The 23,635-nt window shown below is 36.8% G+C and overlaps 1 protein-coding gene across 1 annotated transcript; it reads left to right on the top strand.

Annotated features, from left to right (window-relative positions):
- The first annotated feature begins 3,454 nt into the window (after positions 1–3,454).
- Positions 3,455–19,124, top strand: LOC127841108 (uncharacterized). Its single transcript, XM_052369675.1, has 5 exons — positions 3,455–3,622; positions 10,297–10,404; positions 12,551–12,671; positions 14,725–14,983; positions 18,106–19,124. Exons 1-4 carry the CDS (start codon positions 3,576–3,578, stop codon positions 14,947–14,949), a joined length of 501 nt encoding a protein of 166 aa, XP_052225635.1. The 5' UTR covers positions 3,455–3,575; the 3' UTR covers positions 14,950–14,983; positions 18,106–19,124.
- Positions 19,125–23,635: the final 4,511 nt, after the last annotated feature.

The following is a 23,635-nucleotide window of genomic DNA, read 5'->3' as shown; positions in this document are numbered from 1 at the left end:
TAAAGTCACCCACTATGTTATGGTCTCATTATGTACCTCCTGACCAGACTGAGGGATGAGCAGGCTGAGTGGGCTATTTATATATATATATATATATATATATATATATATGATGGGCGCATAGGGAATAAGACCCACTTTCGCATGACAAGGGTCATTTAAAATCTCATTGCGAATTGTAAATGGCACATTTTAGCACAATGCTTTTCGATACAAAATTGAATTCAAAATAGCAAACTTGTAAATAAGGGCAGCCTATCCAGGCGTTCAGGAACGATTTCCAGACGTGCTGAAGGAGTACGGCAAACAGTGTGGTTGGATAATTAAACGATTTTCTTCTTATCGTGACACTATATTATTTTGATAATGATTTTTTTTCTCATCTTGAAAGCAAAACTGAAATTCTGCGAAATAGATTTTAACGCGTAATTGTAACTGGGCCACAATTTGTGTCGTTTGAACATTCAGAGAGTAGTCCGGAATTCCTTACAATGAACAGTGCTACATCCTTTGCGCTGAGCACAGACACAGTGATGTAGCCAAAGTTCAGAGATTTTACCTCGAATCAGCCTATGAAATATTCGAAAATATTTATGCGTGTCTGCTGGCGTTATGTAAAAGTCATTAAGATGAAAAGCTGAGTAAAACAGCTATGCCGAAAAAGCGCATGAGTGCTCTATACCTATGTTTAGGTAAGAGTTGTTGACACCGTGTGAACTGCTAGAGTTACAAGTAATGCATAAACATCAATGTACGGGTCAACAGGGCTGTCTTGATGACTACCTAATTCGTGCGTAAAAAGTATTGCTCGCATATTTATTATTCATGTATTTTCATCAATGATCTTCTTGTATATTTTGAATTTGTATATGGTGTCAAAAATCAAAAGTTTTGTAAAACGAATTTTCATCATGAAATTATATTCTTAGTGAGATAGGTATTCGATATTCCAACAATATTCATTTAATATGATGGTGAATGCAAATTGTCTTTGTATTCAGTTCTCATTGCCATTTTTATCATACTTTCTGTGCTTTCAGAACTGCACAGGCTACTTTGTAACGACACTGTACGCACATGCATTATGCCCAGAACGCAACTCTTAGTTAACCGTCACGGTATAAAATCGTTGAGCGCATTGTGGTGACACGTTGTATTGATGTGGTCTATTTTTCCAGCATTTCATTGACGACCATGAACGCAGTCATCCGTGAAGATATAATAGATCAAGGTATTGTGTCCACTGTATATAGCCACTTTTATCTTGCGTGGGCGAATGATCATTTGATCAACACATGTGGCTATGATGTGGGTAAACAGTGGGTATATGCGTTCGAATTTAGCTCTAGGTTAAAATGTACTGTTGTTTATTCACTAAGTTTTGTTATTTCATGCTTTCGATTGGATGAGCGGTGTTGTCAGTTTGAAAAAAAAATGTGCATGCAAAACAAACAACTAACTAGTTGCATAGCCTTGTGTAGACGTGTCATTACAATACATGTTGTTATATCGAAACAAAGGAAAGTGATGTTCCCATGCACCATATAGTAAATACAATTCGGAGGTGCCATTAATTTAAACAGTGAAATAAATTCACACGAATATATAGGCTAAATTGGCCAACAATTGGGTTATTCGATTGTCACCACGATTGTCTTTCGAACCGTACATGTTTGCCACATTTCTTGTTAACCTTATCATCTTCAAAAGTAGAACACGACTGATGTAGTTGTGACTGTCACATGCCACGCAAAGTATCATACATTAATGAAATATAATGTACATGCGAAGTGTAATATGTTACTAAGCTCCAGCTAGGCTCCCTGTAACACGTGCTTGCCATTTAATTCTTGGCAAGCACGAGTGTTTCGAAAAATCTTGCAATGCATTGTAACGTTAAATGAAACAAGAACACAATAAGTGCTGACCTTTAGGTTGAACGGTTTTATTCAGGGAACAAAAAAAAAACACGTCTGACAACGACACCTATGTTTACAAATCTGCTAAGACATTTTGTTTGCAATCGAAACGAAGCTTTGACAAACTTAAACACATGTATAAATAAGTACACCCCGGTCTTTTTGTTTACTTTTACATGCAATACATAATTTCATAAGTTAGTTTCCAGTGACTTAAATGGGTCTTTATTAAGAGTATATAATTGGCTTTGCACGAACTTTCAACGGAACTAATGTTATGGGAGGTTTGCCTGGATGTCAGTGGTATTTTAAGCATGTTAAGAATGCCGTGAAAGGCGGGGGCGTCAATCATTGCTGAAGGGCATTCTCCCAATTACCAGTCGGTTATTTTACATATTTCGGCTTGTGAAACCCTGTAAAAAGCGACGCACCCATGTTCTTTCATTTTGTTCAGCTTGCACTATGACTAAGGGACCGCAAACGGGCAAGGTATTTGGGGGAACAGCGGACATAACACCAAGGTCTCGAAGCACTGACTCAGCGTTTTCACTCGCACCGAACGTATCGATGAATATCAGTCGGAGCAGTTTGGTTCGTATACATAATTGTTGAAGAGACTACCATGTATTGAGTGTAAAAGGTGGTTATTTTAAAAAGATGTATGTTCTGACAATCCCTCTTTAAAACGATTAGGCCTATTTGTGTATACGCGATTGACGAATTGGCTAAATATATGAGCCGTGTTCTGAGAAAACGGGGCTTAATGCATGTGCGTAAAGTCTCATCCCAGATTAGCCTGTGCAGTCCGCACATGCTAATCAGGGACGACACTTTCCGCCTAAACTTGATTTTCGGTAAGGAGGGACTTCCTTGAAACTAAAAATACCATAAAAGCGAAAAGTGTCGTCCCTGATTAGCCTGTACGGACTGCACAGGCTAATCTGGGATGACACTTTACACACATGCATTAAGCCTAGTTTTCACGGAACAAGGCTCATGTATAACACGACCGAGCGTCACGTCTTTACTGTAAATTACAACGCGTGCTGTAGCAATAAAAACACGTGCCATGTCATACTCTCGTCTTTTATATGTTTTATGATAGCTTTAATTGGCATTATTTAAACAGTTCGTAACATTGTTGCGAGAATAAATGGCGAATTGCATGACCTAATTGCTCTTCCATGTTCTGATTTGTTTGTTTTTGCTTGTTAAGCACACGATATTTATTTTGTATTAAATTCATATTGTAAAGTGCATAATTGTTAACAGCGGTCGAATGTTGAAGCAGCTAAATATATTTTGTCGTCTGCATGCTTATTTGAAATAATACACTTCGTGCCTTGGTTGTGACGCAGATCATGAGTACGCTATCACGCTTTGCGTAAACCTGCCGTCTGCTTAATGAAATTGTAGCTCAACGAAACGTTCCGCATTGCGCATGCGGATATTCTGGACGGTTCTCGGGCTAAATCGGTATTCTCCGTTCAACCAATCTGTTTTCACGGTTAAGTTAAAAGGTCCAGTTTACGCAAGATACTACGTAGGTTTATCGTTCGATTTAACCAGAGCTGACGATTGGGCGTTACTTCGTCCAAAAGAAATAATGTGCAAATAAACACACAATAACAAACATTATAGTTACAGTAATCTACAATGACATTACCGGATATTGCGAACAAACTTGCAATGGATAATTCAATGTAAGTATTGACTTTACTTTACTCACAATTTTTATTAAGCTTTATATTTAGCAAATAATGATCTATGTGTCAAACGGTTTGTTTATACTATTTGAGTTTACCATGCAAGGAAATATAAATGTTGCAATAATGCATCATCATGGTTGATTGCAATTCGTATGGCCATGATTGCAACCTCTTTAGCTACTGTGCGTCAAATAATATAATACTTATTAACACGGTTATGTAATCCAGCATACGATGTTGAGAGCAAAACACATTGTGCTTATTAGACTAAGGTCGCTGGGCTGGTCATTTTAGTCCCACCCACTGACGCCCGTCTCGGGCGTTTGTTCGAGTTCCTATTAGCGTGCTATACAAGGGACGTTGACGTTTGTTGATACACATAAATGTGTTTTTCACATGCATTATAACACAGGAATGACCTTTGCAAATTTGTGCAGCCATATAATAGTATCGCAGATAATTATTTACAAGATAATAAAACTTTGCATTTGTTTATTTTCTGGTACTTCTTACTTCTCCTGAAATTTATTCTTGTGTTTCACTCATCATTTTATTTGTTCGAAAAAAAGTAACTAGATAATATAAAATCGCTTAACCCATTTATGCCTAGTGGACTCTCCCATCCTTCTAAATTGGATCAATTTATTTCCAAAATTAGGGATGTCTAGTATATTTATTTCTATATTTAGAATATTTATTACAGAAATTCCTTTAAGCAAACAGCGCAGACCCTGATGAGACGCCGCATCATGCGGCGTCTAATCTGGGTCTACGCTGTTTGCCAAGGCCTTTTTTCTAGACTCTAGGCATAAATGGGTTAAGATTTACAAATTGCATACCTGAATGATATCGTGGCTTACAATTTTATGTTCATCGTCGTTTTTGTTGTTACATGACCCTTACGCTTGCTTGTAAATATTCAATTATACTAGTGTGATTAATGAACGTTCTAGCTTAGTATATGGTATGATGCATTGCAGTTTTGCGTTTGTATGTGTATATGTTTACCACAATTTGTATTGGGACTTGTTATGTACTTTTGAAACGCAAAAGGTTAACCTTAAAACGTTACCGTTTTTAAACTGCACGGGCTTATTAACGCTTGACGAAGTAGGTCTTGAAATGCTGTATCCGCATTATGGGACATACAGATGTTGTTGCAGTTATTTAGTTTTGTTCTAAATCCTGTTGGTTTCTACGGTGTTTTGTTGATAATGCAAATGCATGCCAGTTAACGTTGAATAGCTCGGTGTGGGTGTAGCTCGATTAAAGAAATGTAGTGCAGAATTATTACCAAATAATAACAATATGCTTACGATTTGACCGATGTATTGTTAATATTGTATTACCAAAACAAGAATAGTTTCATACCGAATTCCACGTTTGTTAACCAAAGTTGGTAAATGACCACATCTTTTACACTATGTGGAGGTAATGTCATATCAATTGTCGAGACGGGCACACTTCATATTAAATTTAAATGCAGATGATTTTTGATGCACTTACAATACGCGTGCAACGATATGAAGTCTTGTATCGATAAAACATTCGGAAGGAATCGGGAAACACGAGGCTTTACATGCACATAAATGCACCCTTAGTGTAAAGTTCATTAACCCATTTATGCCTAGTGGTCTCTCCCATCCATTTAAATTGGATCAATTTATTTCCGAAATAAGAGATGTATAGTATATATATATATATTACCATATTTAGAATATTTCTTACAGAAATTCCTTTAAGCAAACAGCGCAGACCCAGATGAGACGCCGCATCATGTGGCGTCTCATCTGGGTCAACGCTGTTTGCCAAGTCCTTTTTTCTAGACGCTAGGCATAAATGGGTTATTGTCAAACGCTTATATATGTGTGTACACAAGACGCATTCCAACGTTAGAGCTTGTATTCTAACGCTCGCATTTACAAACAATTATAATGATGTAAGCTTACAAGCACGTGCGACAGCCCATAAATACGTACGCATGCAAATACGCACTGCTAATGTAACCAATTGTGTCGCGTTCTGAGAAAACTAGGCATAATGCATGTGCGGAAAGTGTCGTCCCAGGCTAACCAGGGACGACACTTTCCGCTTTTATGACATGTTTCGTTTAAATGAAGTCTCTTAGCAAAAATCCAATTTAGGCGGAAAGTGTCGTCCCTGATTAGCCTGTGCGGATTGCACAGGCTAATCTGAGACGACACTTTACGTACTTGCATTATGCCCAGTTTTCTCAGAACACGACTCTATTAGTCAACGCCTGAAAATTGCACTTGACCAGCGCAGAATCGCATGATTTTGCTCTCCAAACTTCGCTATGTATTTTGCAGGTAACCATTCGTTCTTTCTGGATAAGGCTAGTTTATTCAATCAATATGTGGGCCGTGAACATGGAGGAACGTACATCCTTATCGAAAATGAATAAAAAACGAAAACGTTTCTAGAGTGTGTTTTTCTCCTTAATTGCAAGCCATACGGCACTAACTGTATTCTGTGTGCCAATACTGATAACTCATATTAATAATTAACTTTTGTTTTTGCATGTAAATAGGCTTGGAAACGAATGCAACAGAAGCGACCGTGACAGCAAATGTTTGCTAATCGTGATATCGCTTATTTAACCACATTTCTCAGAAATCGATATCTGAACTTTTCTATCTAATAGTTAATTATGTCACGATATACGGATAAAGATTGTACGGGTTATAAAAGCTAATATTTACATAAAAAGTTAATTAGCCTTCGCGGAGCGTGGAGCATGCACTCGTGAAATACCGAATACTGCGACGTAATTTACTTGAATTAACTATGCAACCAGTATTTACTTAAGTAAAGAACCTATTTTATGCGAAAGGTGGCAATTTGCTTATGTTTATGCGTCTACAGCTAGCAATTATTTATTAAAACAGCCGTTTTAAATCTATCGCAGTTTGCCCATCGCGTTCCCTTTACATTGATTTACTAGGCGTTTCAAACCTTATATATTCGTATTTAGTTCTTTATCTATTTTGTGCCGTATAACCTTTCGGCGGGGTAGGTGGAAGCAGGTACAACTATTAGAGGACACTCGCTCTGTTTACTGACTTGCTACAACCAATGCGGCGAGACACGTTTAATGCTTCAATTAATTCGTGACTGTCCTAACCGATTTCTGTGCGTCATCGAAAAGTAGAATACATACGTACACCGCTATCTGATGTACCAAAGTAAACTCAATTTTAGATCTGTGCTTACGCCAGAAATGCTTTATATAGCGTTGCTGGGACTATAACAAAGGGGCGGATTATGCGGTTTAAACGAATGTTGAAATCGGGACTTTAAATGACAGTTATAATGTCACAGCATTAAAGAAAAAAATACACGATGAACCGGCGCAATATCGAACCTAAGCGTAACAATTAACAATAGACAAACTTTCTGCTTATTATAAATGGGTTAATACTTGCGTTAAGAGAAACTGCACAAGTGTTTATTGTTCAACATTTTCGTATTTTCGGGTTATTAAGACCTCTTTTCCATATTTCTGCAGACAAAACAATTACAGTCCACTCTCGTTATCTCGACATCGGATATCTCGATATTCTCGATATGTCGAAGTAAGCTCAATGTCCCAACTTTTTTCCTTCTTTATCTATATAAATAAACATCGCATATGTCGATTTTCGTTATGTCGAATAATTCGATATCTCGATATAAAACTTTGTCCCGAGTCCCGATTTTACATGTATTTACTGTGGTCTATCTCGAAGTGCGAATAACTGTTCCAGTGTCAGCAAAAGGTGAGAAATTTTTCCATTGATACTTCACCGTTCCGCTTCGCCCGGCTGCTCCCGATACTGTACGGTAGGAAATTGATCCGTTAATTGCATCAATAATCACACGTGTGTAATGTCGTTAGCCATTAACATTTGAGTAAGGTCTGTCACTTTAACTGTATATAGTTAGTGTAAATATGTCACCCGAATTTTCATGTTCATGGATTACAATTGCCCACATATCCTTAGTTCTGATGCTTGCAATGCACATCATTTTAACATGGACACAATTGGAAGACAAAAAGCAAGTTTCTCCGGTTTTGAATATTGCATAAATTCATGTTCTAATGCAATGTATATGATGTGAAAAGTTGGCAAGCACTGTTATGTTTTAAACAAAGAAAGGTCGATGGCATAAACATTAAACATTTATATGATACAAGTTAACATAATATTGTACGTATGTAAATACACATGTTACCCTATGCACGTTGTATCGAAGATAGAAAGATACTATGTTGTAATTAAATATATGCGTAATTGACAAAAGTTCTTATTTGAAAAGTACAAATCGCGTTAATAGTGCATGCTTATTAAAGAATGCATGCAATGCGAAAGAAAGAACACCTGTTTTTCTAAAACCGGGTCCTTCGTGAATAATCCCCCTTCAGATATCGTTCAAGAGCAATTAATCGCTGTGGTCTGCTAAGTCATACTTAAACGCGGAAGAATATTTTGGCGACGACCATTTTCGTTGCGTGCAAACCCAATGGCCTTCGGCAGTGCTTTATCATTCCGATAAAAGCCTTTCGTCAAAATTACTGACGCTGTTTACGACTGTACACATTCTTTTAAATAGCGCGGGTCACGATAAACAAATTTGTTCACAGTTCCCAAAAGGAGATTCGCGTTGGTCATCTTCGCATTAAGGAACATCGTGTTCAAATTTAGCTGTGAATTGTGCGAGCTTTTTAACATGTATAATACTTCTGTTTTTCGCATATATTTATGTTTGGAAAGCACATCTCTTTTGGAAATTAACCCATTTATGCCTAGCGTCTAGAAAAAAGGCCTTGGCAAACAGCGTAAACCCAGATGAGACGCCGCATCATGCGGCGTCTCATCAGGGTCTGCGCTGTTTGCATAAAGGAATTTATATAAGAAGTATTCTAAATATAGACATAAATATACTAGACATCTCTAATTTTGGAAATAAATTGATCCAATTTAGAAGGATGGGAGAGTCCACTAGGCATAACTGGGTTAACATATTGAAGAAGATTATTATGCAATTGCTGTTGTTTTTCCTATGTTTTTCCTTAGTATTTGTGTGAGTGAAATGATCTTATTTCTCATGTTCTTGAATAAAAGAGCAAAACAGAAAACATGCTTTATATATCTTACACATACTGTTTTTAAATATTTACGTTTAGAGCTATTTCGTCAGCTCTAAATTGGTATATTGCGTTTAACAAATAAACTAACATCTGTCAACCACTGGGCTGAACATTTATTGACCGCCCGTTGCAATATATAGATGTTAAGTAACATGAAAAGAAAGCAAGTTTTTGCGACGAATACAGGTTCGCAGCGTCCTGCAGTTTGTCAAGGTTGTTCGTTTGATAATTGGTAGGGTTATGAAGCTATCTGCTATCGTTAAACTGTGATACGATTTCGTGCGCATAAAACAGTGATACAAATAAATAAATGCTGTATAAACTTACAGTCTACAATTCAATCTTATAACAAAATGTATCTTTATCTATTTAACAGTATTATTGGTTCAATTAAACAAGATGTTTTGACATTCAATACAAAAATATCTGATACGACGTTATACATATTCAATAATTAATTGATTGAGCGTTTTATTTAATTCTTTGTCTTAATTTTTGACACCTGTATTCGCATTGCAGTAACAAATTAATCAGCATCGTTATACAATAATATCATTTGCGCAATAGTTTTTATATCAATAACGATCAATGTCGTTTGAATGCTTAAAGTATTTAATCCAAAAGTCGAAAGGTATGACATAATTATATAGCATTTCCTATGTCATAACTGTACCATACATCGTTCCATGTGTCCATCAAAAGAGAAGACGTTAGTCAGTCGTCGCAAATATTACGTTTCATTCATGACCTAATTAAGTTTTCTTATTGTATAGCGAGATCATGGGTTAGTCACTTTACGCCCGAACATGGCCCGTCAGCACCTTGCAGTAGTCACTTGGTGATTTACAATATCCCGGTGTGCTGCTGTATTCTCAATAACGCTGGTCATTGTTAGCGCTGGGATTAAATTACAAATACAGTCGTATCTGTCAATCCTGTAATTTATTAAATGCGCCGCATCGTGCGAAAGCAAGTATTTTGCCATGTGAGACCACGAAACCTTGCTTGACTTCATAGCGGACAACGTAACTGCTGACCAGAACGCGCGCAAGTCGAATAAGACCCATTTTTTAAAATGAAAATTTACTTTAAATTGTTCGCAGCAAACGTCATATGGTAACTGGATACAATAATCAATCATTTGTATATCTTTTAAGTTCACAAAATTAAATCTGTTTTTAGGGACAAAAAATAGTCTATATCTTTATTGCCACTTGCGCTGACAATGCTAGCGATGGATTATACATTTTTGTCATTCATAAATTGCTAGATTTTGTAAAATAAAATTAAGCAAGATGGCATGTGTGACGCCGTCTGGCGATATTTGTCGACAGCGTGTAAGAACCTGATGTGGTTTTGAAGAAACGTAACGTCTTTATTAATTTAAGTGATCAAGGGGTTTGCTTAGGCCAATGAGGGGAATTGGGTAATGGACCGCGGTTGGGAGAACCCGGGATGTATAATTATAAATGCATTATCTGTGTGACGTCATCATTGACCGTGATGCACGTTTCAGGCTGTCTGCGGGGGAGATCTGGACGGCGGTGCGGCACGCCATGATGCGCGCGTACACGGACGGGCGACTGACCTGCGGGGTAGTGGACTGTGCCAGTCAGCTGCAAATGTGAGTAGTGAGTAACCATGGCGACATATAATTAAAATTCCTTATAGCATAGACACATGTAATTATGAGTTTCGTTGGCATTGAATATTACTCCAAAAATGTATGTGTTGAAGTGCCAATATATTTGAGAGTTCTTGCGCTATGAAAGCTAATTCATATTGACTAGCTAATGATAGACTACATGAATGAATTCCATAATTGAACCTTATCAACTTTCGGCTTAACCCATTTATGCCTAGTGGACTCTCCCATCCTTCTAAATTGGATCAATTTATTTTCAAAATTATGGATGTCTAATATATTTATTTCGATATTTAGAATATTTCTTACAGAAATTATTTTAAGCAAACAGCGCAGACCATGATGATGTTTGCCAAGGCCTTTTTTTAGACGCTAGGCATAAATGGCTTAACAACAGCTAGTCCTTTGAGTCAAATATTCAGTGGTATCGCTCTTTACATCCATACTTAAAGTTATAAACTGATTTGAAATTGGGTACTGAAACATATACACTCGCTATATTTTTGTATATGTCTTAAATTATCAATCGTCGCGTGTAAAATTGACTATCGCCACTATTACAAATGTTTATAAAAAAGTGATTTAATATTGCCACGTGAAACCATATAATAATTATCAGAAATTCTATTGAATGCATGTATAACACTTAATATTTGTACAATTAATACGCTCGAAAGGAAGTTCGAAATAAAACATGCTTAAAGGGACTTGTTTACAGAACGCAAATTTCCAAAATGCCACAATCCGTGAACAGGTTTCTCGAAACTTTCCAAAGCTGATATTTTCACACTTGCATTATATTATCAGATCTAATCGTTTCGTGAACTTCGTGAACATTATGCGAGCCTATCAATCCCATTCATTTGGTTGCCACGGTAATCATGTGACAACAATCTCGACGTGTTATACAGCAGTTACTTATGACGTCTTTTGAAAGACAAATCGACAATTGCAAACTATACCATTAAACAGAATAACATGCATGAACATGCTTTACTCAATATTCCTTTGTGATTAATATTGTATTTGAACTCGCAGCTGTGCACACGCTGGAGACATTTTCGCATACATGTAATTGCTTGCTTAACTTAATATATATGAGCAACGTCACGCGAAAATGGGTCTTATGCTATATGTGGCAAGCGTAGCTCCATACCAGCCTGCGCATCCGCACAGTCTGGTCAGGAGCTACCCTGGTCACATATGAGGCCACAATGCCTCGTGTTACTTAATGTAGGGTAGCATAAACTCTGACCAGATTGCGAATGCACAGGCTGGTATAGAGCTACGCTTGCTGCATATAGAATAAGACCCATGTTCGCATGACGCGGCTTCTGATATTCTTAGTTACGCATGCATCTGTTTATTTGCTTTGGTTGTTTCCGCATTATCTTGATTGTGCCACTTTTAAAAGTTATCAATTATTTATTAACACATATGAAATCTTCGCACGAACGTAAAGCGATATAAACTCACGAATTTATTAGATAATTGTCATGTTCTGTTGAAGAAAACACGTGTTCCACAAGCAAATTTAACTTGCAATCAATTCCCATGAAAACAAACGAAACTGTTAGGCTAGAATGCCATTATTTTCCCGCGGGAAATCTCCATTAGACAGAAATACAAGCGTAAATTATTCCCACGGGACTCGAAACAAAGACATCCGATGTTCGCACTGGTTTAGATGCAGAGACCGCAAGTGCGAAAACTAAGTTACTGCAAAGATGTGTTCTATTCACGTGTGTTCCGGGAAATAGTTGTGTCTGTGACCTTTTACGCACTTGACCTAAAGAAAAATGTGTCATAAAGAAGAGCAACTTAGACAAACATGCAACACCGAAAACAAAACTGAATTGCGGAGAAATTTCGTTCAATATGACTGCATTATAAAATTGGTATCTGCAAAGGTAGTCAATTTGTCAAATCTCAAAATATGCAAGATACAATATTTATATCAACAACTTTAATCCCACTGTGCTCTTGTTCTTTTTATTGCGGTCATTGAAAACCATGCGTTCTGGTATTTTAATATCTTTGCATGAACACTTTTTAAATCGTTAATTTATGCCGCGAGCTCTTTGGTAACACAGGACTAACAATCTGTTCATGTCATTTCTCCCAGGGAGCCTGAAAACGTGATGCTATGCATCCTGCCTGAAAGCGCCGTCTCGAACGTGTCCATCCGGATTCAGCACACACTCATGGAGGCCTACTGCCGCGAGAACGGCATTCCTGTCGTTAAGGTACGTGTGCGCATGCGTAGCGGAAGTCACCGTTATAAGAAATTTTATGTTTGAATCTATGCCTGTCGTAGTAAATTCCTGCAGACAACAATGTGTATAGTGGTTTATTGCAAGTGTCGAAAAAAATACTTACGTATTCGTAGGTAGCAACAATGCTTACCCATATATGAACATGTCTTATATGTACTCGGGAGAGTTTCAGTAAGCATTCGGCTTTCAATGCAATCGAGCTAAAATTGTTTAAACTTAATTCGTGCCAAACATGCATGACCAAGACCGAATGCATATAGAGGAAACAATAAAAGCGTATTATTTATATCGATAGTGTTCATGACTACCAGGTTATTATTGTTGTCGAGCAGTTCAATTAATGTTGTCGCTGTGCGTTCTATTACAAAGAACCACATAGTATTTACTAGGAAGAAGGCTGTCAATTAGACTTTACTATACAATTTATTTATATTATGGTGGTAGTTTGGGCATGTTAGGCCATCAAACAATGCATGGGTTTTGTTAGACCCGTTCTGGTGGTTGTTTTGATACAATCGCGCATCTTTGCTTTAGAACTATGGAATCAACGTTTGCAATGACCTGTTTTCTAGAAGCATTATCACTTGTTAAGCACAAAACCACGTCAGTATACGAGATCGAAATGCATCATTCCTTTTAATTGGAGAATTAGCACTGACTAAACCAGCGCGTCTGAGAAATCAGAACGAGTCATTAGTCTGCGATTTCGTCTGCTCAACTCTGACGCATTTGCGCGTGAATTTCCTTGCTTTTGATTGGCTCTCTTTAGCTATGTTTTTATCAGTGGAATGACCAGAGGAGATCGCATGTTTTTCTGCAGATGTTGTCGATTATGAAAAACAAATGTTTCTTTGAGAAAAAAACGCACGCTGTGTTATTGTAAACATGTCTCATCATGAGGTACGCAATAAGATTTACGTCTTCAAACATGTTGTGTTGTACTCGATAACTCACATATAGTTATAGATGTACTACACTACGTACACGGTGTTAACCCATTTATGCCTAGTTTCTAGAAAAAAGGCATTGGCAAACATGATGCGGCGTCTCATCAGGGTCTGCGCTGTTTGCTTAAATGAATTTCTGTACAAAATCTTCTAAATATAGAAGTAAATATACTAGACATAAGTAATTTTGAAAATAAATTGATCCAATTTAGAAGGATCGGAGAGTCCACTAGGCATAAATGGGTTAAACTTCATCCATAAGATTGCACCTTTTATGACGTGACTCAGAGATTTTGTAATTTTTAACTGGTACTTCCGGCAGCAGATGATTTTTAGTACCGGACACCTCTGTTGTTCGTTTGAACCATGCGTCGCTCGTTTCAATAACATACGATTTTATATGCTGTCAAAGAATGAACAAATCAATCGCATTTTCACTAATGCAATGAAATAAATAATTGTATTACATGGCAATTTTCGCTTCTTGAATGATCTGGCAGACGGCTTGCTGATTGCACCAGTCTACAATAATTCACCTATATTTTGTTAACGCGTCAGCATCTTAATGACTTCCTTTCTGTTTTCTACACTGAGGATTGTATACATGTACTTCCTGATTGTCCGTATCATTCTGATTATCTATAATTATTGTTTAATCTCAACATGGAGTGAAACACATATGCATGTATATATATATTGATATATACGCGTATGCATCGTTTGTACTCTACGCCATTAGTATTTACAAAGTAAGACATGTCTTGAGTTCATTGATGGAGTAAATAAGGCGTTTCACAAGATTCAAGAACACCTAGTGCCGCTTAAGTTTTTTTGATTAATTTGATTTAATTAGTTCTGGTTTTCGCAGCAGGCGACTTCATTTCTTAAAAGCCTCGCATAAACGGATATTTGTAATTGGAAATACTACAAGAATACTGTAAACAAAGAAAAGGACATACACTCGACATAATTATTAACATCCGTTTTCTTGACTCGTGTCGGTACAGAATGCGTAACGTGTACGTATGTAGTGGCCTTTTTCAGGGACTAAAATAAATATATGTTTTAATTTGCAGGTCGAAACCAAAACGGCCATTAGCGAAATGCTAAAAGAGGTCAAGGCCGCTGGGAAGGGCAACAATGCGCATGCGCGACTGGAGCGGAAGACGAGCAACCCACGTGACTTTAACTGCTTCCTCGTCAAGATCCCGGATGCAGTATCGTCTGAAGAGAAAAAACTGCAGAAATATTGCGAATCTTGTGCGAACAACAACGAAATCTACGTTGAGATCCCGAGTTGAAAAATTGACAACAAATCATCTTTAACCCTTCAAGGTCAGTAAAAAATAGCATCTTATTGAGCCATGTTGCCATTGTTCTACCTATTTGTTTATCGTATCACCTTGGGTAGTGGTTATTTTTTTCTATGTACGAATTGCCAACACAATAGTGTCTGCATAGGGCGTTATCTATTTTCACCTATTCAGTTGACACCCTTTTTTGAGACTGTCTTGAAAGTGCATAAATATTATGGACGCGAGTACGACTTGCACGGGACATCTTAAGCGACCTTGTTCTAGAGACTAGAATTGATCCATTTGCATTTTGCTTTTTATTGTTTGGTTTGGCTTGCTATCACCCCCACCCCCTAATGCGATTATAGTTCGCCAGTCATAAAATGCAACTCAGTGGGTAAACCGCATGTGTTTTAATGCTTTAAAACGCTTAGGAATCATCTGCCTTCCTTGAATACTATGATTCAAATTATGCATGTGGTTGTGATTCATTGATGTGGGACAACTAACTACAATTGTTAGGTGGGTTTACATAAAGATGTTTTTATGTTGATTTACATTCTAATGGTTTGAAATGGTGATAGTTTAGTTGCTTTTAGTTAGTGTAACGGTTTATTTAGGTTGCAAGGGTGACACGCCTCGTCGGTTTAATATTGTGTTGCTTAACATTTGATTCATATACAAGTTTCTATTGACCGACCCATATGTAAATTTATTTATCGGTGATATAATATCTACTCTGTTAAGCAAGTTGCATAAAGGCGCTAGTATGTTTTATGTATTTTATTTTATAGTTGTTGCATTTTCTGTCAGTCCGTTTGTCCATTCGTCACAAACTTTTCATAGCTATTCCTCAGAAACCATATAAAATTTTAACATGAAACTTCATGGGTGTATAGACTTCAATGAGGAGAAGTGCCATGCACAAGAACCATAACCATACACTTTCTTTAGTAACATTAACTGCCCTGTGTTGTGTTTTTATAATGTAAATTTTCAGGGCTTCATTTCAGATACGATACAATATTTCAACATGAAACTTCTTTGGTATATAAAACAGGAGAATTGCTGTGCATACAAACAATTACTCTACACTTATTATTTTACATTTATTGCCCCGTTCATCCATCTGCACTCACCAGTAAACATAATGAATTTGGCGGAGGATATCAATTCAACGAATTCGGTTGTACATAAAAATATCGGTTGCAAATTTGACTATCGAGATTTTTTTTCAGGATAAATTCTTGATTGTTTTTTAATCTTTCGTTCTTCTACAATTACGCTGTCGCGTATTAATATCATATGGGTCCTAAATCGCACAGCGACGTATTAATAGGTTGGCTGATCAATCGCTTCAAATTGCGGCTTTACGAATTGCACATTATTGACATAGGCGTTTATTTATTTATTTGTTTGCATCGACGCTTGTCTAGCCAAATTATTTCTTGATAATTAGCATAACGTATTAAAGGGATCTTTTCACGCTTTGGTAAATTGACAAAATTGAAAAAAGTTATGATATTTGTGAGGAAACAGTAATAATGAACATTTACCATGGTCTAATATAGCCATTATATGCATCTTTTGACGATTTTAAAACCTAAAAATTATAAAGCGTTGCAACGCGAAACGATTGAATAATTTGGAGAGTTCTGTTTTTGTCGTTAAATTTTGTGGAACTACGAAGATTGCTTATATAAGGTATAAAATACGTCAAAAATGTGTACTCGGCGGAATAGCTCAGTAGGCTAAAGCGTTTTTACTTCAGGACTCTGGCAGGACTCCAGGGGTCACTGGTTCGAATCCTGCTCCGGGCAATGTTCTTTTCCTTTTTTAAATTTTATTCTTGATTTTTTTACTGAAGCTTTTACGATCCAATGTTTACATTTATCAATATAAAGCATTTAATGAATAAGTTAAAAAATGCCAAAATCTGTGAAAAGGCCCCTTTAAGCTCCTTTGATAGAGACTGCATCGACCGCCTGGCTTCGTTGGTTTTTGTTGAAAGGTTTTCTAAAAAACTAATATGTTCTTGACGAGAAACATCTTGAGCTTGAAAACATGCGCGTGCTATAGGCGGAGGTTGTCATTCAAGGTTGACAAATTGAGCGTCTTATTACTTAGAATTTTTGACTTCAATATCATATCACTATCTGACTATCGGTAATTTCGGTAGTTTTTGTATTCCTCCATGTAGCATACTGGAAGGGAATTTAGAGGCATATTCGGGGATCATATTGGGTCACTTTCCCTTATGTAGCAAAACAAGTGATAACTATTTATACCAACCGTAGAGTATAAATATGAAATAATTCATAAAATTTACTCACAATAACAAGTAAGGTGAAAAAATGATTACTAGTTCTGCAATAAATCATTGAAAATAATGCGTCTCTTGCCAGAAAGTGGTCACCTTTTACGGTGCAAAACGACGGAATACCATCTGCACAAACAATGTATTGATTGTGAACACATCATCAAACAGAAAACACAAAACAACCTAGAAATATCATGATACAGCAATGAACATTCCACCGCCAGCAGCCATTTTGCTCATGTTTTATGGATCCACACAATTAAAACGGCAATTGAGACTGTTTAAACACATGGTGTCTTTGTTTCGCTCACACGTGGTCGTTATAATGAACCTGTCCATAGGGCAAGTGTTGACGAAACTTTGAATGTACATTTTGTCTAAAATCTGTGTGCGTTACCGCGTAAATTGTGATTTGCCTCACAATTACGTATCATCGCAAAAGTCGCTTGCGAAAACGAGGTAGTAAGTTTAGGTTAAGACTTAGCTCGATATTTTGACCACTATTTATCTTAGGTAAGTGCGTGACCAATAGACATAGATTCATCATACACAAACTCATATTATTCTGATCTTGATTGCATTCTGAAGGTAAAAATGCTTAATGAAACACTCTCGATTCCGTATCATGGGAGAACCAGTATTTGGTGTCTTTATGGAAGCGCTTGTGGATCGAACCAGTGTTCTCCATATCGTTAGCTGAACGCTATATTCATTACATCACCCCGACCACAGATTTCCCGCTCTTCGCTGTCAAATTACAACTTTTGACAAATATGTGGTAGGTTACTTGTAAAATATATCTTTTAAACTACGTACTGATATTCGATATTGCCTATTTTCAGAAACCGCGTTTTCTTGTTTTATCACCGTCTGCGGTGTTGGCGTCAACGCACAATGGAGCCGCATTCAGCGCAGACGACGATTTGGGTGCGAGCATCATGTGCTAGGGCAGACGCAATTGTCCGCCTTTATCCAGACGAGAGTGGCCACCAGTAGTTGTGACCAGTCTGTCATCGCTGAGAAAAATACTGTGAAAGTATTGTATTAAAAATGAGGAAACATAATTTCTTAGATGCCGGAAGCGATAGAACATCTCGGATACCAGCTACAGATATTGATTTGTGATAGTGAAGCCACTGTTAATATGATGTATGTTGATTTTCCATTGCCTTTATTATTGTTTATTATCATTGACTATTGCGCTTAAAACTTTTTCTATAAAACTATTTTATGTTGACCATGTTTAAAACGCTCCGTCTGAACGGAACGGGAGGCGGAAAACTACAACGGGCGAGGCATGGTCAGGGGCGATAACCCCAAAAAAGGGTTAGGGTAAGGGTTAGGATTAGGGGTCTGGTTAGGGTTAGGGTTGGGTTTAGGCTAACCCAAACCCTAACCCGACCCCTAACACTAACCCAAACCCTAACCCTAACCCTCTAACCCCCCCCTTGCGCAATACCATACCGTGCCTCGCCCGTTGTAGTTTTTCGCCTCCCGAACGGAACATGATATTTATTTTGATGAACTCTATATGTATCACCAGTTTTTACACTGAGAAAGTATATACCAAAACGGTATTATTTCCTTTAATTATTCTTGAGTTTACTTATCCTTTTTCGTGTGTTATGTAAAATGTCCAATAAACCATTTCATGAAATTTCAGCAAAGTTTCAATTGTGGTCATGACTTGTCGTGTTTGTTTTTTTTAAATAAATTAATTAAAGACAGCTTTCACTGACGCGTTTCAGTTCATGAGGGATCACGTTTTTCGTTATGCATGTATTTTGTTTTTACTTTTTAAACATGTTTTTTGACTTGCATCGTGACTTTTTTAGATCTCAATAAAATCATATGAAGATTTTATACTTTTCTTGGTGTCTTATTAATATTATGCAAGAAATTCCGTGAAAATCAAATAAATTATCTATAAAATGTGTTGTACAATGAGCCTTTAAACTGTTATTTTTAACCAAATGGGGAATGTAAACTCACAAAGACATGATAACCATTATATAAATGTTAATTACGCAGCGTTTTGATTGACAAAATATTTCAGCGAATAAACAAGACCAGTATAAACGAATGAGATATTATTGGAGAAAAAATGAGCTTCTTCATTTGAAGCATATAGTTTAAAATGAATTTAGTGTGCATTTGAAATAGACAATTAATTAATAATTATAATCAATTTTGTCACAACGTTTTATTTTGTGTCTTTAAAATAGACTCTTATTTAAAGTGGACGAATTTGTGACCAGAATGCAATCGAAATCGTCTGCAGGTAATGACTTAAATATCAACCATGTTTACGTTCTTCATATCAAATTCCAAAACTCTTCAAACGTCTGATTAGAAACCTAAATGTGTATTTGGCTAAAAAAAGACTTCTTACGTTCAGTTGACGCGTTAATGTCATTTACAGCGTTTGATGTGTGAGACATACACGAGTGTATACTTGTCGTTGACAACGAGCAAGTTGTCATCTTCCATCATGTTGCGTTTCAATTAATTGCTGATAAATTTGCTGAGTCAACATTGTGTTTCTTCTGAACATTAAACCTTAAAACGCACGTTACTGTATGGCTTATTATTTTACATATACATACAATAGTACCAATAGCCTGGCGGTATTGCCTGAATTACCTCTATACATACGCCGAAATAGGACTTAGTGTGAATTACATGTACCTCTATACATACGCCGAAATAGGACTTAGTGTACGGCTGTATCTTTTCTGTTCTGCGCCTGTCCGCCAAACATGTTTTAATGCACGCTACACTGATGTGAGTTTGTATATCAGTATGACAACTCTTTTGTTTGCAAAAACAAATGCAGCCTTAGGTGCGGAAGAAACTCTTTAAGCGCAGTTTAAAAGCCAAATCCACCTTTTTAATACGAATTAAAGTATCCCCATGTAGCCCGCATGATCGTGAACAGTCTTTATTATGTGTGTTTTACAAAAATACATAATATTACATAGAACATTTACAACTGTGTTTTTATTGACCACGCAACCATATATTTGAAAAGTAAAACACCAATTCGAAATTAAAGGTCGTTTATATTGATACAACTAAAGCAATATACACGTCCTTACTCGCCTAATACTATGTCAATCATTGGTCAGACATTATAATAGCTTACAGTGTAAAGAAAGCATCAAAATACTTTCTTTGAGCTGGTATAGACTTCAATACGTATCCAGTAATTATTAAATGATATAGTGAACTTTATAATACTCAATATGAGAGTTTCAATAATTTAAGGAATGAATATAGGACTTCATTAATACCACAGCTGCGAAGTGTACCATAATGAAATAATATACTAATTAATGTGATTAATTACAGTGTTAATGCTGTATAATAACAAATGCTTACAAATAATGTAAAAAGGAAAGAAGACACGACATCATCAATATCATTATATCGTAGTTATAAATACAGGAATATGATATCACACGAAATGAAAAGGTAACAAAATACTAGACTTATAAAGAATGTAATGACCCACATTTAACTGGCAGTAAGTTATCGAAACAAAAGAACAAAGAAAACTTACATTATGATAACTTGTTGAAATTGTAATACGACATATTGATCTGATAAACTATATATCTGACATTTATGTAACGGAAACACGTATATCGGTGAAAGAATTTTATAATACTTCAATAGAAAGGACATATAAACGAACAAAAAGAGTGTATATGTAAATCAACTACCGCGAAAGTACATAACAAAGAAAATCATCTTGAAGGAGATGCATACACAATTTTCACGAGATTTATTCAATGTTTATATTGGATTCTAGTAATTAGTAATAGGGCTAAGAAAACATTAAATGAGTCGCGTTCTGAGAAAACTGGGCATAATGCTTGTGCGCAAAGTGTCGTCCCAGATTAGCCTACGCACAGGCTAATCATGTACGACACTTTCCGCTTTTATGACATTTTTTGTTTAAATGAAGTCTCTTCTTAGCAAAAATCATATTTAGGCGGAAAGTGTCGTCCCTGGTTAGCCTGTGCAAACTGCACAGGCTAATCAGGGGCGACACTGTACCTACATGCATTATGCCCTGTTTTCTCAGAACGCGACTCAAATATTAGCGCAAATAAGCGGTTATCGCAGTGGTTGGTACACGCCCTTCTCACCTAGCGGACCCGGGTTCAATTCCTGCTCCTGGCGCATGTGAGTTTCGCTGAAGGTCACCATACTGGACATTCGATTACTCCGCTCTTTTCCCCTCCTTAGTACAATACTATAACCTAATTAAACATCTATGAGTTGAAACGAAATTGCTCGAAGTTGCAGCAACAATTCGAAATTCGAAATTCGTAACAAATATCATGAGTCTATTATGTCCATTAGGTAGGAGAGCTGGGACACACCCCGGGTCCTCACATTATGCAGTATCAGGCTCGGGGGAGGGGGGGGATCTTTTTAAAATGCGAAATACTCAGCGGTACCCAATACACAGTGATGTCATACCGGGTATGTTGTTTTTACATCCGTATGCAGTAAATTAGTTGGAATGTGCTATTACTAAAATAGGAATACATGCACGTTACAAGTATCTGACCACGTAAAATACAATAACATGTGGTGAACTCTATATTCCGTCTATATATTACATACATTTACATTACCCATTATTTCGAAAATAAATGAACATACGAGTGCATTACTTTATTAATAGTAAATGGTGTACATTCGAAAACAGTCCCAAACACCCACAGAAACATATACATAAACAAAGGCACAGAAAATGTAAACATAGATCTACCATAGAAACTGTAATATCGCAAAACATAAGACGCGAGAGGAAACATGAATATAAGCCGCGGTCTGGGAAAACTGGGCTTAATGCATGAGCGTACAATATGAGTCGTGATCTGAGAAAACTGGGCATAATGCATGTGCGTAAAGTGTCGTCCTAGATTGTCTGTGCAGTCTACACAGGCTAATCAGGGACGACACTTTCCGGCTAAATTAGATTTTTGCTAAGAAGAGACTTCATTTAACAAAAATGTCATAAATGCGAAAAGTGTCGTCCCTGATTAGCATGTGCGGACTGCACAGGCTAATCTGGGACGACACTTTACGCACATGCATTATGGCCAGTTTTCCCAGAACGCGACACATATAATCCCGGATAAGCCTGTGCAGTCCGCACAAGCATCTTGTCCAGTTTTTTCAGAGAGAGGCTTGTATACAGTCACATGCTTCAATAAAGCGGGACATAACTTGTTAATTTCCCAAAATGTCATGGTAAACTCGTGGCGCTTATGTTTCTACGAAAGATTTCGTGTTCAGCCAACAAATGTTTCTAAACATCTGTTGCCATATGGCGACATACACTCAGACTAAACTCGTCACAGATTTCTGGCGGGGGCGAACGAATACATACATACCAATGAATTCCTGACTTATATCAACGTACAATAACTAACAAGTTAACGACCTTATAGGTGCTATAGAAAACAAAAATCCTTCGATTTATAACGTCATTATTTAATAACAGTACACAGTATTTCATGGACTAATTGGAATGATACCAAAGATTGTTGCAAAGACAAACGTCGATTGTACAAAACCATACTGATGAAGAAAACAACCAATAAGTACTTTGCGATAATTAAAAAAACAGCATCAAATTCACAATGTATCATATATACATTTTATCTATTTTCAACTTGCACAATCGCAGTCTTTCCCACCGATTTGAATTTGTGTACATTACTCCTTTTTATCAGTGTTTTGAATTCTGATTTATACAGAAGAAATGGATTATTTTCTTAATACAACCTTACTTTTTTGTCACAACCGAATAAATCAAAGTCAAAGAGTGAATAATAAAATAAGTGTTCATTTACAGATTTGCAGTGTAAGTTTTAAATGGCTCATGTGCGCATCTATAAAAAGGGAGAGCATTCTTGCAATTTCAACGACCTGCGCGGTCAAGTCGATACGAGTCACATCCCATTAAATAAAACTGCTTTTCAACTTGTAATAACTCAATTTTAACGGATTCGCTATTTTTGTAGTTATGATATTGCGAGGCAACAGCTTTTCTGAACGTTTTCCATGCTATAAAATATCCATTAAATGCATCTTATAGTTTAATTTAAACCTATTTATTTTAGCTCGATTGAGTCGAAAGCCTTAGGCTTATATAAACGCTCTCGAGTCCGTTTCCTGGGCCTAGAACCAGTACTTGGTGTCTTTGGGGAGATCTAAAGAACGCTCCCACGGTGGGTATCGAACCCGTGACCTCCCGGTCGCAAGGCGGACACCGCGAGGTCACGGGTTCGATCCCAACCGTGGGAGCGTTCTTTATCTTTTGACGATTTAAAAACTAAAATATAAAGA

This window comes from Dreissena polymorpha, chromosome 8 (genome assembly GCF_020536995.1).
Source record: "Dreissena polymorpha isolate Duluth1 chromosome 8, UMN_Dpol_1.0, whole genome shotgun sequence".
Taxonomy (NCBI): domain Eukaryota; kingdom Metazoa; phylum Mollusca; class Bivalvia; order Myida; family Dreissenidae; genus Dreissena; species Dreissena polymorpha.
The sequence above is the reverse complement of the archived record's forward strand: the minus strand, read 5'-3'. Positions and strand labels throughout refer to the sequence as shown.

Coding starts and splice junctions, on each gene's coding strand:
- LOC127841108 (XM_052369675.1), top strand. CDS start 3,576: ATGACATTACCGGATATTGCGAACAAACTTGCAATGGATAATTCAAT. Junction 10,405..12,550: donor TGTGCCAGTCAGCTGCAAAT/GTGAGTAGTGAG, acceptor CATTTCTCCCAG/GGAGCCTGAAAACGTGATGC. Junction 12,672..14,724: donor ACGGCATTCCTGTCGTTAAG/GTACGTGTGCGC, acceptor TTTAATTTGCAG/GTCGAAACCAAAACGGCCAT.